This window comes from Cynoglossus semilaevis, chromosome 11, assembly GCF_000523025.1.
Source record: "Cynoglossus semilaevis isolate Cse_v1.0 chromosome 11, Cse_v1.0, whole genome shotgun sequence".
Taxonomy (NCBI): domain Eukaryota; kingdom Metazoa; phylum Chordata; class Actinopteri; order Pleuronectiformes; family Cynoglossidae; genus Cynoglossus; species Cynoglossus semilaevis.
Genome location: NC_024317.1, coordinates 5,158,803 through 5,172,679, shown reverse-complemented (window position 1 = coordinate 5,172,679; position 13,877 = coordinate 5,158,803). Strand labels below are relative to the sequence as shown.

At 41.5% G+C, this 13,877-nt stretch overlaps 2 protein-coding genes across 6 annotated transcripts in view; one reads left to right on the top strand and one right to left on the bottom strand.

The window, feature by feature from the left end:
• fmoda (fibromodulin a) overlaps positions 1-13,859 on the top strand; it is a 16,719-nt gene extending 2,860 nt beyond the window's left edge. The window contains exons 2-8 of one of the 4 annotated variants that reach the window (XM_025060251.1): positions 6,569-6,659; positions 7,838-8,490; positions 10,049-10,434; positions 11,150-11,272; positions 11,355-11,495; positions 11,570-11,837; positions 12,883-13,859. In XM_025060251.1, coding sequence (XP_024916019.1) covers positions 10,072-10,434; positions 11,150-11,272; positions 11,355-11,495; positions 11,570-11,837; positions 12,883-13,034 — 1,047 coding nt within the window. In that variant the 5' untranslated portion in view covers positions 6,569-6,659; positions 7,838-8,490; positions 10,049-10,071 and the 3' untranslated portion in view covers positions 13,035-13,859. Of the gene's footprint in view, positions 1-6,568; positions 6,660-7,539; positions 8,491-9,332; positions 9,447-10,048; positions 10,435-11,149; positions 11,273-11,354; positions 11,496-11,569; positions 11,838-12,882 lie in introns of those variants that run through there. The other 3 variants (XM_025060252.1, XM_025060253.1, XM_008320170.3) reach the window with 3 other exon arrangements.
• On the bottom strand, positions 419-6,529 carry LOC103386075 (lumican). Of its 2 annotated transcripts, none has more exons than XM_025060250.1 (5): positions 5,360-6,529; positions 3,821-4,158; positions 3,422-3,746; positions 3,020-3,337; positions 419-1,414 (listed from the first exon to the last, which is right to left on the bottom strand). In XM_025060250.1, the coding sequence occupies exons 1-5, from the start codon at positions 5,514-5,516 to the stop codon at positions 1,263-1,265; spliced, it is 1,290 nt and encodes a 429-aa protein (XP_024916018.1). In that variant the 5' UTR covers positions 5,517-6,529; the 3' UTR covers positions 419-1,262. The 2 variants fall into 2 exon arrangements, with proteins under 2 accessions (XP_024916018.1, XP_016891999.1); XM_017036510.2 differs by lacking the exon at positions 5,360-6,529 and adding an exon at positions 4,947-5,312 and having other exon boundaries at positions 482-1,414.
• Positions 13,860-13,877: the final 18 nt, after the last annotated feature.

The following is a 13,877-nucleotide window of genomic DNA, read 5'->3' as shown; positions in this document are numbered from 1 at the left end:
CCATTTCTACATCCCTAAAGTCAAAGACTTTCTGCCCAGTGCATAGTGTCATTTAACTGACACTGTGGGACAGAGCTGACGGCCATGTTGAAAGCTTTTCTTTAAAGACAGCTTCTGTTCAGGATTTGGCCGCCTGTGTTTCGTTACCAACCTCTGTGTGTCAACATGGAAACAGTGAAAGTCTGCCTTCAGCTTGTTTTTATGCATCATGACTTCATACATACCAGTGCACCGTGGTCTGGTCGTCACTAGGAACAAGTTCACACTGACTCTTATGTTTAATACTGGTTCTTTGAATGAACTCTCTGTGTGAAGTCCAGACTGTGGACGAGTCTGATTAATCATCGAAGACACACACTTAGACACAGACTCACCTGGAAAAATAACCTGAGACACACACACACACAAGAACACACACAACATTGTCTATAGAGTAAAAAAAAGTAGATGATTTGGATTAGGTTAGACAGATGAAACACTCTTTGTATCTGGAGACAAATGGTTGGTTGGTTTATTATAGTTACATGAACAGGAAAAGTCAGACGAGGAAGATATAATTACATTCTTTACCTCGAGTTCCAGCCAAATCCTTCACAATCTACCCTTTAAAATGACTTTTTTTTTTTTTTAGTTTTGTCCCAGGACCACAACACAGGACTTGGTGTGTTTTTTCCCCTCAGTATTTTTTTAAAGATAGATAAAAATGAAGATGAAGATGAACTGAGGCTTCGTCCCAAACTTTGAAACCGTTCCAAAATCTAATTACTGAAAAAAAAAATTTCCCACATGTGTCAACCTCTGGTAGTTGACCGTCCAACAACTTCTCTGAAGGGAAGCCACTGAATGTTACCATTTTTTTCATATTTCCATTTCTCTAAAGACAGCTCACTTTAACCAGATTACACTATTCCCCAGACTCCGAAGTAAGAAGTTGTCCCAGTTCCTACTTGGTAATAACACACAGCTGTGCAACACTGCTGAAGATATGTAAACTTAAAAAAGATGGGATGTGAGAAAACCCTGGGGAATGTAGTGGTGGCAGGAGAAACGATTTTGATCAAAATATTTATACGGTTTTATGATAAAAATCCCAGTGACGGTCAGTTTTCGCTGTGGCCTCAGGCTCTGCATCAACAAACTGAAGTCTAAACGAGTTGGTCTTCGTTACTGGTTTCAGATTTTTAATGAACAAAATACGAGTTGTTGTACATAATAGTAAAAGAGTCCAATCCTGTTGGTACCCATAGTAGTAGTCGGTGGAGTCAGATGTAAATACTCTCGAGTACTCTCAGGCAGAAGTACCAGTCGGGCGGCAGCTGGTGGTGGGACAGTTTGTTTCCGTCCAGTCGGAGGACTTTGATCCTGGAGTAGGACACAGGTCCCACCTCTCTGCAGAAGCTCGTCATGTTGACCTCTGTGATAAACAGACGGCAAACAGATCGACTTTACATAACAGTTAGAATTTAGAGAGCCGTGTTTCACCCCAGTGACGCTTCACTTCCTCACTGTGTCACGTCCAAACTTCACGCAGCATGTGCTCGACACCACGCTGTGCTTTAAATACAGATCTATAAATGCAAAAGTCGTTTCCAAATAAAAGTAGATTTCCAAAAATACATGAAGTAAAACTTGTTGTGGCTGTGGAAACTACTTGTTGCCCTTTGTTTGAATTGTTTTTGCTGATTCTTTCTGTACAGAAACATCAGCTGCTCAACAGCTAAATAAATACATAAATAAATAAAAATAAATACATAAATATAATAATAATAATAATGCCACTAATTGGGATTTATTACAGTTATTTATGCGATCTGACCTGATAAAAATAAATGTATTAATTTCCCAGCATTCATTTCAGTACAGTTTTTTATCTGGTAGACCTTGGCAAAACTGTGTTAAACCTGGCATCAAGAAAGACTGTGGTCAAACAGACAGAATGTTCTCTTTTCCTCTATGTTTTTTTCTTTGCTTCTGTCTGTGTTCGACAAAAGTACCGACTGTAGTTCGTGCAGCTTTGGAAAGGGTTTCAGCTGTGTGGAAACGGTGCTTGTGTTTTTGTAATGTGTGGCGTCTGTGAACATCTGCCTTCTTGTTACAGAGTCTGCGTTCATCATTAGATGTCCAGCAGGCACTGTGGTAAAAAACAGAGGCGACAGAGGAATCCAAAGACACACTCCTCTGCTGTCTCACTTTATTTCAGACTGTGCTTTGGAACAGGAAGTGTAGCTGTGAGACCGCAAGCTAGACGATGAGGTGTGTGTTTTGGTGGAAGTGCTTTGCCATTCGTGTGTCTCATTGGTTCCTTGCCCTGTCGTCTGCCGCCTCACATACACTGACAAACAGAGAGAGAACGGGTGTATATCCACTCTGCCAGACAGAGGGAGACCAAACTGCAAAACCAGGTCACTGTTGAATCTGCTGCTACTAGGGACCTGTGATGTGAAAAAATGTGGCTCATGACTACAAGGCTAGAGAGAGAGAGAGAGAGACTAAGAGAGTGCAGGGGGAGACAGGAGAGAAGTAGAAGTACATCGTGTGCTCTTGGCATCCACTCCTAAATCTGTTACAGATGTTTTCGTACCACTCTCTCGTTACTACTCCAGCTCACCTTTCACCGTCAACTTACTTTTTTCCTACTGGTCAACTGTTGCCCACAACACTAAAACCCTCCACTCTGTTTTTGCTCCTCTCGGAGTCCCTCCTCTCCCCTTATTCACGCTCTGCTTCCACTTCCAACTTTCCCAGCTCCAGCCTCCCACTGCTGTGCTGGAGGAGGCTGGGCTCCTTTTATTTGTCTTTTCTTTTTCTTTTTTTCTTTTTTTGACATTTTCGTTGCTTCCTCTGCACAGTGGTGTTTAAATGTCACACCTCAGGCTTTTCACCCACACGACTCACCATGCAAGTGAAATCTGTGGCAGAAATTCTCTGTTGGAGGAAACCTGCACTTTTCAACAGCACATACTCATTCAGAGTGCGTTTACATGTGTTCTTCCTATGTGTGAAACACGTCACACCTCACCTTGTATGTCATTGGCCTCCAGATAGAGGTACAGCAGCGTGGTAGGGACGGTGGGAACGCTGGTCAGTTTGTTATGAGACAGGTCCAGTTCAATCAGGGAGGAGATGTTGAAAGCCCACGGTTTGATTTCGCCACTTTTCAAACCGCACTGACTCAGACGTAGGTACTTCAGTTGGAGCAGTCCCTGGAAACTGTCCGAGTCCACCTTAGACAGGGAGTTGTTGGACAGGTAGAGCTGCTGGACCGAGGACGGCAGGTGGCTGGGCACAGAGGACAACGAGTTCCCGCCAAGATGCAATAGATTCAAACTGACCAATCCTGTAAGAGACAGTGAAAGATCGTCACATCAAACACCATGTACAGCCCAGTGCATCAGTACGGCGGATGGCAGGAGTGTGTTACCGAGGAAGTCTTCTTCTTTGATGGTTTTCAGCCTGTTTCCCTGCAGCAGCAGCACGGTCAGGTTGTGCAGGTTTTTAAAAGCCCCAGGACTGATGCTGCTGATTTGGTTGTGGGCCAATCGCAGCTGCCGGAGTCCAGCTGGTAGCCCTCTGGGCACTGACGTCAGGTGGTTATGGTTCGCAAAAAGGTAGCAGAGTTTGGACTGCTGCTGCAGGGCTGCTGCAGCCAGCTCTCTGCTCCCCAGGAGGTTGTGGTCCAGGATCATCCAGCGCAGCCCAGTATTGTTGGCCAGCACGGCAGAAGACAAAGATGTAATGTTGTTGTCCTGAGAAAAAAGACATTTTTCTCTTCAACTTCTAATCCAGTACAGATTGTGTGGCGATCAGTGTGTTTTCTTACCTGTAGAAATAAATACTCAGTTCTGTTGGGGAGGGTCTGGGGGATTTCTGCCAAACCTCTGTGGTCACAGTAAAGTGCCGTGGGCCACTGGATGGGGCAGTCACATTGTTGAGGGCAGGTCTGCGGGTTGTTGGCTCGGAACCAGGCGGAGTCCAAACGCCCCTGCAGACTCAGCACACTGGGCTCCCCCAACAGGCGGTCGACCCACAGAGGAACACCGCCGTAATCATTGTCAGCTACAACAATGGCTGAGCCCGAGTGATAGAAACACAGGAGCAGCAGGAACACAGTGCTGCTCCGGAGAAGCATGGCTGCTGGTGGCTGCTGGGAAATCAAGCCTGCAAATACAATGAAGGTGTTAATGATGTAATCGTAACACGTCAGCAGTTGGAGTTGAGTTCTGAGCTCGTAAAAGTTTTTATAGAGTCACGTGTGGCTGTAGAACGACTCCGTCACTTCTTTAATTACTCTAATGAAGGGAGTGGAGTCGGAGGAACATGAACTCGGGGCTCGGAGTGTCTGACTGACACGCATTAGTGTTGACCCATATAACTAATGACTGCAAACATGTCATTGTGTTAATGGAAATGTTGGAGAAGAGAAAAGTATTCAGGTTAGATTAGTTTAGATAAGATTAGGCTTTTATAATAATAATAATAATAATAATAATAATAATAATAATAATAATAAGTTACTTTTAATAAGAGGAGATGAATGGTGACGTGCAGTGTTTCTGTACTATTGCATTATGGTCCAATAGTAAATCAGTGAAAGGGAAAACAAATTCACTGAAGAGGAAAGGAAATAAGTAATCAATCTGTGAAAAATGATGTAATAAAAAGTATAATCAGGGAGGAAATGTTTGTATTTTCCTGCAAACAGAGTGACATTAGTTGATTACTAGTTGTTTGCATCGTCATCAGGAAGTTTCACTGTAGTTGATCGACGTGTTCTATTCAGTTTTCCTCTCCTTCCTTTCCGGCACATAAAGGTTTTCTAGGAGATTATCCGTGTTATGTAATTATGCATCATCCAAACAGCTGTTCTCGAACACACGTCGTATCTTTGAACACTTTGCAGTTGTGCCAGTATTTTCACACACATGAAACAAGCAGTAATGACTCACCTAAAACGCAGGAGCTGCAGAAGGTTTCAGTATTTCCCTAAAGAATTAAGGTTTTGACTGTGTCTGTGTGTGTGTCTCTGTGTGTGTGTGTGTGTGTGTGTGTGGCAGCACTGTTTGCACACTGACTCTGACACATTCCCCTTTTAAAAAACGCTGCCCACATCACCGACCCCAGACCTCCTCCATAATCTTCCCTCACTCACTTCTTCCATTTGTGTTCTTTCAGCCCAGTAATAATTGAACACATGTCGGTGGACACGTGTCTCATGGAGGCTGACGAAGGACGGCTGGAGGAAAAGAAGGGAGATGAAATAATAATGTCTAAAAGCAGCTTGTTCGCAAAAAAAGTAGTCTGTGTTTCTCTGCACGTGTGTGTGTGTTTGAGAGAGCGGAGACATTCATCCACGGAGTACCTGGGGAGCCAAAGAGACCATTCTGTGTGTCCATTCGCCTTTGTGTGTCCATCTGCGTGTACTTGGCTGCCAGTGTGAGTGTACTGTAGAAACGTCTTGCTAACATCTGAGCAGAGCGGAGAAAAATGCTTCCAGATCCTTCCTCCACTGAGCCCATGAGGAAGTGCTGTGAAAACAGAGGCGAAGTGGAGAGTGGGAAGTAAAATAAACCAGTCAATATTTCCTAATCAGATCATCCAAAGACTGGCCAACGGTAACAGTCATAGAAGGACAGGTCACATGTCGATTTACAACGTCAGCTACTGTAGTGGTTAACTGTAAATTCCGTTTGATTTCATTTATGTCTATGGAAAATCAGGAGGGCAGTGCCTGGAATAGACGTGTGCAGGTGTTTGGTAATAAACAATTAGGTTGAGGTTCTTGCCAAATCTGAAAATGCGTCACTGTCCTTTCACAGATTTTTTTCTTTTACAAATGTTTGCCCTCGGGTGTTTCCCTGTAAGCGAGCTGTTACCAACTGCACTCCAACAACGGGTAGGAAATCATTGTCAGGGCCTGTACTCAAGGTGAACGTCATACCGACACTGTCACACTTTCCAGCAGGAGGCCTCGTCACACGGTGGTTCCCTGTACTTAATAGCTAACAGCTAATTCACCGGTGGTCGGACTCATTGCAGACTAACTAAGTGGCAAGTTTGCACACTTAGTTTTTGACAGTCGCAGATGTCACACGTAAAAAAAGAATTAGGAGCACAGACAACAACAGTCAGAGCTCCAGAGTGAATGTGGCTCAGCTGTGTCAGGAGAAGAACTGCCAAGAGTCTGGAAGAGAGGGTTAGGGGAAAAAAGACAAAAAAAAGAGAGAGAAAAAGTCTGTGCATGTTTTTTTTTTTTTTCAACACACCATAAACATTATTTCTTTTCTTTTTTATTATTTAATTGTGAAGGTCCTGGTACGGTGGCCCAGAAGGTCACAAAACACAATGACTACAAAAAGCAGAACGACATTAGAGAAATCATGACAACATTAAAAATAAATAAAAAACACATTTCAAATTACGGTAAGATAGGGGCAACACTTCTTGATTCTGATTGGGCAGAAGCTGACAATGGAACTTCAATTCCTGTTACTACTTAGCTGTGTCCATGCACGACTTTTAAACTCTGTTAAAAAAAATGGAAGACGTCTCTAATGTTGTTGTGTTTCAGAAACGTCCTTGTGTTTCGACGTCAGGGCCACCGTACCCTAGTGTATAGCAGACAAATGGCACCATTTTGTACCACAACAGAACGGAACCGTGTGAGTATCACCACTAGATGTCACTAAATCTTCTATACCTTAAAATATTTATTTTTTCAAATATTTTGCATTTTGTCTTTCTAACATGAACAACAACTTTTCTATTGATGGTTGCTTTGTTGTTAAAATTATTTTTTAACATTAGGATTTTTTGTTTAAATTCACTCCTGATCATCAAAAAATAACCATTTTATAGATTAAAACTAAGTGAAAACGTATGTAACCCAGCTCTTGTTTTCGTGTTTCCTTTAACCAACACTAGAGGGCTGCATTTCACCATTCATTATCTGCTTGTTACGGTTAACGGTTGTAAACTACACTACTCCAGATCTATAATAAAAACGAATAATTCGCATTTTAAAGTAACTTAAAACAGATTAAGGACAGAGACCCTGTAAATAAATAAAAAATGTAATATCCTTAAGACACGTTTTTTAATGAAACCAGGATCTGACTGAGTTTCACAGCAACACTACGGTTCTAAACATAGGCCGCTGGGTCACCGGGACACTCTCTGGTATGTAATTAGAATTTCTGTTTTCAGCATTTGAAAAAAAAAAAACATAAATTTAACCAGAATTTAGTCTTCACCCATAATTAACTTGGTTACCAACACTGATGCCTAACAAAGAAAATGCCATTTTTATCTCTGAGAAAATGTTGAGAAGCAAGAAATGATTCACATCTGTGTAAGATCTACGGTGTGTATATATACATGTGTGTGTGTGTGTGTGTGTGTGTGTGTGTGTGTGTGGACATCTGCTTCCTATTGCCTGGTTGCATGTTGCCCCTTTGCCCCCGGGTGTTGTGGTTTAAGTTACCTCAGGGAGCCAAACTATCCAGAGAAAACTTGCACCAACGCTGTGTTTCTCCTACATGTGAGGTTAAATCTGAGATATAAGTATGTATTTTTAGTTTATAGTGAAGAGGAAGAAGATTTGTTGTGACAATTACTAAAAAAATTATGAGTCTTGGGCATAAAACATTATGAATATATAAGAATATTATTATATAGGAAAAATATATGTTTTAGTTTCTATTTGAATTCAAAGTAAGTGGCTGTTTGATGTGCTGCTTGATGTGTTGTTAGTTGATATAAGGGTTGGTGCAGCTGGTTATAAATTAATTTAACTACAAATCTTTTTGTTTGAAAATTCAATTTCCTGAAAATTCCCCAGACACATGGAGGAAAAGGCCGGGTCCCCTGATCCCTGCTGCTGCTCATGACCTAGATACTGCAGAAGAGCGTGGATACAGAAACTCAATGATAAGTATTTTCACATTTCACCTTCACACACACACACTATAAGGAGAACAGAGGCAAAGCTGCGTCTTTCATGGTGAACAAACTTCATGGGACTCATAAGTTTGTCATCAACGGAGAGTCAGAGGTCAAAGTTCATCCAGGTTACATAAAACATCTGGGCCTTTTGACAGAGAAATAAATCTGTAAGGACAAATTAGACCAATGCACATACAAAAGGTGAAGTCATGGACTGTTTGAGTCTCTTCTACCAGCATCTGCTCACCACAGATGTGCAAACAAAAAAAACAAACAAAACCCTTTTCTGTATGCAGTTTCCAAAAGCAGCAGAGGTCCGTAAAGAAAAATGATCAACAAATGTAAAAAGATTTTTTTTGTTGTTGTTGTTCTTTGTTTTAAATAACGCTCAATTCATTACATGTTTATTTTTTTTATCTTTCAGTTTCCACATTTTGTGCGCAGCTGGTCGTGCACTAACGACCATCATGTCCAGTTCTTGGCAAAACGGAGAGTTTCAGCACAAAAAAGAATGAAGACAACACTAAACACGGAGCATATGTGAGAGAGGTGCATTCAAACAAGAGCAAAGTGAAACATTACAATTTGTGAATGAAAAGCATATTTTCATATGGTGTGCATTTGAATGCACAGAGTGGAACTGCTCCTGACGCATAGCCTGTGTTTCATGATAACAGGGGAAAAAAAGAAAGAATGTGATGGAGAGTGCGAGGGCGGATAAAAGTGAAGACAGACCCCCCTGTGAGCAGAAAAGATGCAGAGGCAGGAAGAGGCCCACATTAAGTCCAGACAGACAACATGAAGAGAGCATCACACATGGTTTACGTTAACCCCTGACAACATGCAAGGTTGTTAGAGAGGGGGGATCCATCCATAAGTCCTTGGATCTGCCACACGGGGCTTTTATTAGTGGGGTAAAACAAACACGTAAACATCGCTGTAGTTTTTTCCATACCCCCCAACAATAATGATCTACTCTTTCACTGAATGAAGAAGCTCAGGAATACAATTGTTTATGCGCTGCATAAACATTAGTCCAATGATAATGTAGAAGAGTACGAGAGTTGTAAATGACTCCCGGTGCCTTCAGGGTACAACAGTAGGTGTGAGACGACAGTGTTCCATTTAGTGGTTCAAAAAAAAAAAAAAAGTAAAGCTACATTAATAAGCATTTTAACTCCCAGAGAAAATACCAAAACTGAAGGTGGACAGAGAGGAACTGGACCCAGTGCAGACAGAGGAGAGAAGCCCCTCACAGCCGCTACATCCCCTCACATCAAAGGGGAAAAGAGGCACCAAACTGGGGGTGTGGGGTGGACTGGACAAAATGGGGTGCAGGAGGGCGGAATTTAGGGTGGAAGGAACCAACAGGCAACAGGGGGGGTGGGGCAGAGGGGAGAGGGAAAGCAGGGAGGGGATGAAAGGTTCTTTAACAAAGTGATTGTCTGAGTCCCCTCCACTCCTGAGACATAAGGGGGACAAAGAGGTCCAGTCTCTGTGTTCAGGTAGGTGTGCGTGTTTGGATGTGCATGTATGTGCATGGACGTGTGTCTTTCTTCATGCTGCCGTTGTATGAAACCTTATAGGAGGTAAATATACATGATGATGATGATGGAGTCACATTTACAGGGGGGACACATTTTTGTCCTACGGAAATCATTACAGGAAGGTTTCCCACAGACCTGGACTGGCAGTAAGAGCAACGTACAAGGGCATTATTCATGTTAAGATTTTTTTTTCTTCTTTTTTTCCTTCCTTCCTGTCTGGATTAAGACCCCTAAGAATTTGTCCCTTTGCATGCAGTTGAAAACTGAAGGTCATTCCTGCACTGATCTTTGGACTTAACGTTCAGTTTGTCTCCGTGAAAATGTGAGCGCTCATTTTCCTATGATGGACATTTCTTTGTGAAGCATCTCAGACTCTAGAACATACATGGGGCACGTTAATGAGAAATGGATGTCGGCACAGGCTGAAGAAAACAATTACTTTATTGTTTCTTCTTTTCTTTGGCACATCTTTCATCAGTATGTTGTAGTAGATGACGGTGTATATAACGTACTGTTAAACTAATCGTTGAACTTGTCTCATTTGGGTGATTGGATTTCAGAGTACGTCTGTGTGACTGTGACCATGCGTCTGGTGATCGTCGTCTTGTCTGCTCTACTTCCACTCTCACTCTGCGACGGACGGGACCCTTTCTCGTGGCTGTTCAGCCGACACAGTCAAGGAAACTATTATGGCTCCCTGCAGGCAGATGCCCCAGCAGGGTGGTGTCCTGAAGTGTGTGACTGCCCCCCCACCTTCCCTGTTGCCATGTATTGTGATGGGCGGGGCCTGACGGCCATGCCAGAGGTCCCCTCCCATGTCAAGTACCTGTACCTTCAAAACAATGCCATCACTGCTGTGCCGGAGTCTACCCTGGTCAATGCCACCAATCTGGTGTGGCTGATGATGCACCATAACCAGCTGACGTCTGAAGGCATTGGTGCCAAGGTAAATCCACAACAGGTCAAAGAAACAACGGGAGAAAATGAACTACTGCAGCATGTGCACTGATGAAGTCCCTGTGAAAGAAGAATGTTTTAAATCATTACTGACTAAAATTATCACACAGTTATCACTGTTTATAAAAATCAACCTCCCCTGACTGTATCACTCCACAGGGGGGCGCTGCGCCCCAACCTACTTGTTCTCATGGTTATTTTGAAAGCAGCTCTGTATTCTTTAACTTGTGTTACTGCCATATTCTGCATGTGTTTTTTCACTGATAACATTTTTTTTACCAATTTGTTTTTGCCAATTATTTAAAAATGTCTGATATGCCAATATTGTCCTAACCCTTAATTTCCAATTCCGATATCAACCGATACTGATATAGGCCTGGTAATATTTATCTCTACAAACCGCTGTATGAGTATGAGAATAATTAAATGAGCTGCAATGCTGCCATCTAGTGAATATCACTTTCATATACAACCGTTTATCCCCAAAACTATTTTTAGGGCACACGTCATTTGGCGAAACACAGGCATGTTTTCATTATCAGAAGAAAATCTGATGACGATTCTTACAGATATTACATAATACGCTAATATCGGGCCGATAATATCGGACATCCCTAGTTATTAATCTATGGTTTACATATTAATACCTTTTTACTATTATTTGCTGATATGCAGTTGTTGCTGCTTCTCTGCTGCGTTCTAAGGTATTCCTGAAGCTGGAGCGTCTGGAGCGTTTATATCTGCAACACAACAACCTGAGCAGCATTCCCTCCAACCTGCCACGTTCACTGCGCGACCTGAGAGTCAATCATAACAGGATTGAAAAGGTAACACCGCACAGTTTTGTGTCGACACTATTTCAGAAAACAACGACGTTGGTCTTCATTGTTATTGTATGTTCGGCTACAGGTAACACCAGCTGATATGGAGGGAATGGACAACCTCACCATCTTGTGTCTCCATGATAATGCAGTCACAGATATGAGCATGTCACTCAAAGCCTTGAAATCTCTAACACTGCTGGACGTCCACGGGAACAAGCTGACAAAGGTAACGTCCTGGTTTTCTGTCACATTATATGGTCAAACAGTGTCCGGTTCAAACTTTTTATGAAACAATCCCAGGTCCCAGAGGGGCTTCCCGAACATCTGCACCAGCTCTACTTGGATTTTAACTCCATTGACTCTGTCCCAGAAGGCTTTCTGGGCCAATTCACGCAGCTGCAGTATGTGAGAATGTCTCATAACCAGCTGACAGACAAAGGTATTCCTGCCAACACCTTTAATGTGACGGGGCTGGTGGAGCTGGACCTGAGCTTCAACAAACTGGAGAGAATTCCAATAGTCAGCAACACACTGCAACATCTGTACCTGCAGGCAAACCAGATAAAAGGTAAACGCTGAAAGAAGTATCCATTAATGCAGTATTATAATTATTATCATAATTATTATTATTATTCAGAAGCAGAGGTGGAACACAATTAAATCTGTGTGAGACAAAATGACACAAAAGTCCAGTAAAAAGTTTAATAGGTGGTAAAAAATTTTTTGATGCTTTTTGATGTGATCAGATGATAAATATTAAGAACCTGAGCTTCAGTTAACGTTAGCATTCACTATAGTGGCTATTGTATTGTAGGGCTAATCAAAGCCATTTTACTGGTGGTCCACTTGAGGCGCTGTTGCACTGAAATGTACAGAAATATAGAAAGTTGCCAATATTTGTTAGTTGTATATTTTTTTACGATAGTGTAGGTTTACTACTACAAGTTCTCTGGTTTCCTTCCCTTGTCCAAAAGTACGCACGATTAGTAAGTAGTAGTATTTTTAAAAAGAATTTGGCATTTTAAGAATTGTTTCAAATTTAAGGACAGTGGCAGCACCACGTTAAAGTCAGTTAGCGTCTACAGGTATTGAAGTAATGGAGAGATTAAGATAATCTGAAGAAATCTCTGTGCATCAAAACCAAGGGCGGAATCGTCTGCTGAATTCTGAGGACTTACGGTTGAGTTGCATTAGAAACCACAATGCAACTGTGGTGCAGAAAGCTTCATTGTCTTTGGAAATCACTCTGGTTTAATACAGTCTGGCACTGCCTTGAAAAAGAAAAAATACTTTGTGAAATTGTATCACAAAGAGCAGGAGTCGATATGAAAGACCAGTGAACCCTCCTTTTGTAAACAGGGCTGTTGAAAGGTCACGAGTGTCAACACGTTCACAGTTACTGCATTTAGAAAACTGGAATTCTTACAAAACCTACAAAATAAAATACATATATAGATCAATGTATTTTCCCAACTGTGGGACATATAGTCTATACACAAATACGTGCATTAAATATATTGAAATTAGGAATTATTTAACTTGCTATATAAATATAATATAACATTTCTCTGAAATAGCCATTCAACTTATTCTTTTTTTTTTTTTGGTTCCAGAGTTCACCCTTGGTAGTTTCTGCAGTTTTATGAACGTCACCAGTTTCTCCAAACTGCTGACGCTGCGCCTGGACGGAAATGAAATAGCCCGCGAAGACATCCCTACGGAGTCGTCCCAGTGCTTGAGGATGGCTTCCACCATTGAGATTTAACCCAGTGTAGGGTAAAATACTCAGAAATGCACAAATAACATGTCAAGTTGAAGACATGCAACACAATATAACAGATTGCTTTTGTGAAACAATTGTCTTTGGCTTTGCACAGAAACAAAAAAACTTTATCCAAATATCCAAACAAGAGTTAAACGTGTAGAACATATACCCCATTTAATCAGACTACAGTGTATTTGTAGGTTAATATCAAACGTCACAGTTTCTGTGACAACTACAACTTTGTACATAGTTAAAAGTAGTGTTTCATATTGAATTAGCTTTAGTGTCATATATAAATACATCTTTAGTTATTTGCATTTAATACGTCAGTACGTGTTTTTCTTGTACAATAAGCAGGTACAGTGAACAGAGAGACACTGCCATTTATCTGTAAACCTGTTCACCTGTCAACTGATGCTAATGCTAATCAATAAATGTCTGTCAATTGCATGATTATCAAACACAGAAAGGATTTAAAGTGATGTTTTGATGTGATTCATACTGTTCTCACACTGCTGCATAATAGTGAAAACTTCACTCCGCAGCTAAACTAGTTCAGCTCCACTGCAAAGTAATGCGCCCTCACTCCTATTAACTAATCCAGATTAGAGATGAGGTTCCCTGATCGGGAAAACAAAAAAACTACTATGCTAATGATGCTGAACTTTTTTAAAATTATGAGGCCTGGCTCAGTGTGTGCTAAAATACAGCTGCGTGAATTATCTAGTGATGAAATGTGTGTGAGTTAGTTGTGAGTTTCTGTAAATCCAACAACAAAGCACTGTTAGATGGTAGTCCATTAGTGTAATAAAACTGCTGACTGGAGTCACATCCTCTTGTAAA

What these genes read in the sequence shown, in the direction of transcription:
- LOC103386075 (XM_025060250.1), bottom strand. Translation starts at nt 5,516, where the DNA reads ATGGGCTCAGTGGAGGAAGGATCTGGAAGCATTTTTCTCCGCTCTGCT. An exon ending in CTGAGTATTTATTTCTACAG is followed by an intron (nt 3,747 to 3,820) that starts GTAAGAAAACAC and finishes CTTTTTTCTCAG; the next exon opens with GACAACAACATTACATCTTT. An exon ending in CAAAGAAGAAGACTTCCTCG is followed by an intron (nt 3,338 to 3,421) that starts GTAACACACTCC and finishes TGTCTCTTACAG; the next exon opens with GATTGGTCAGTTTGAATCTA.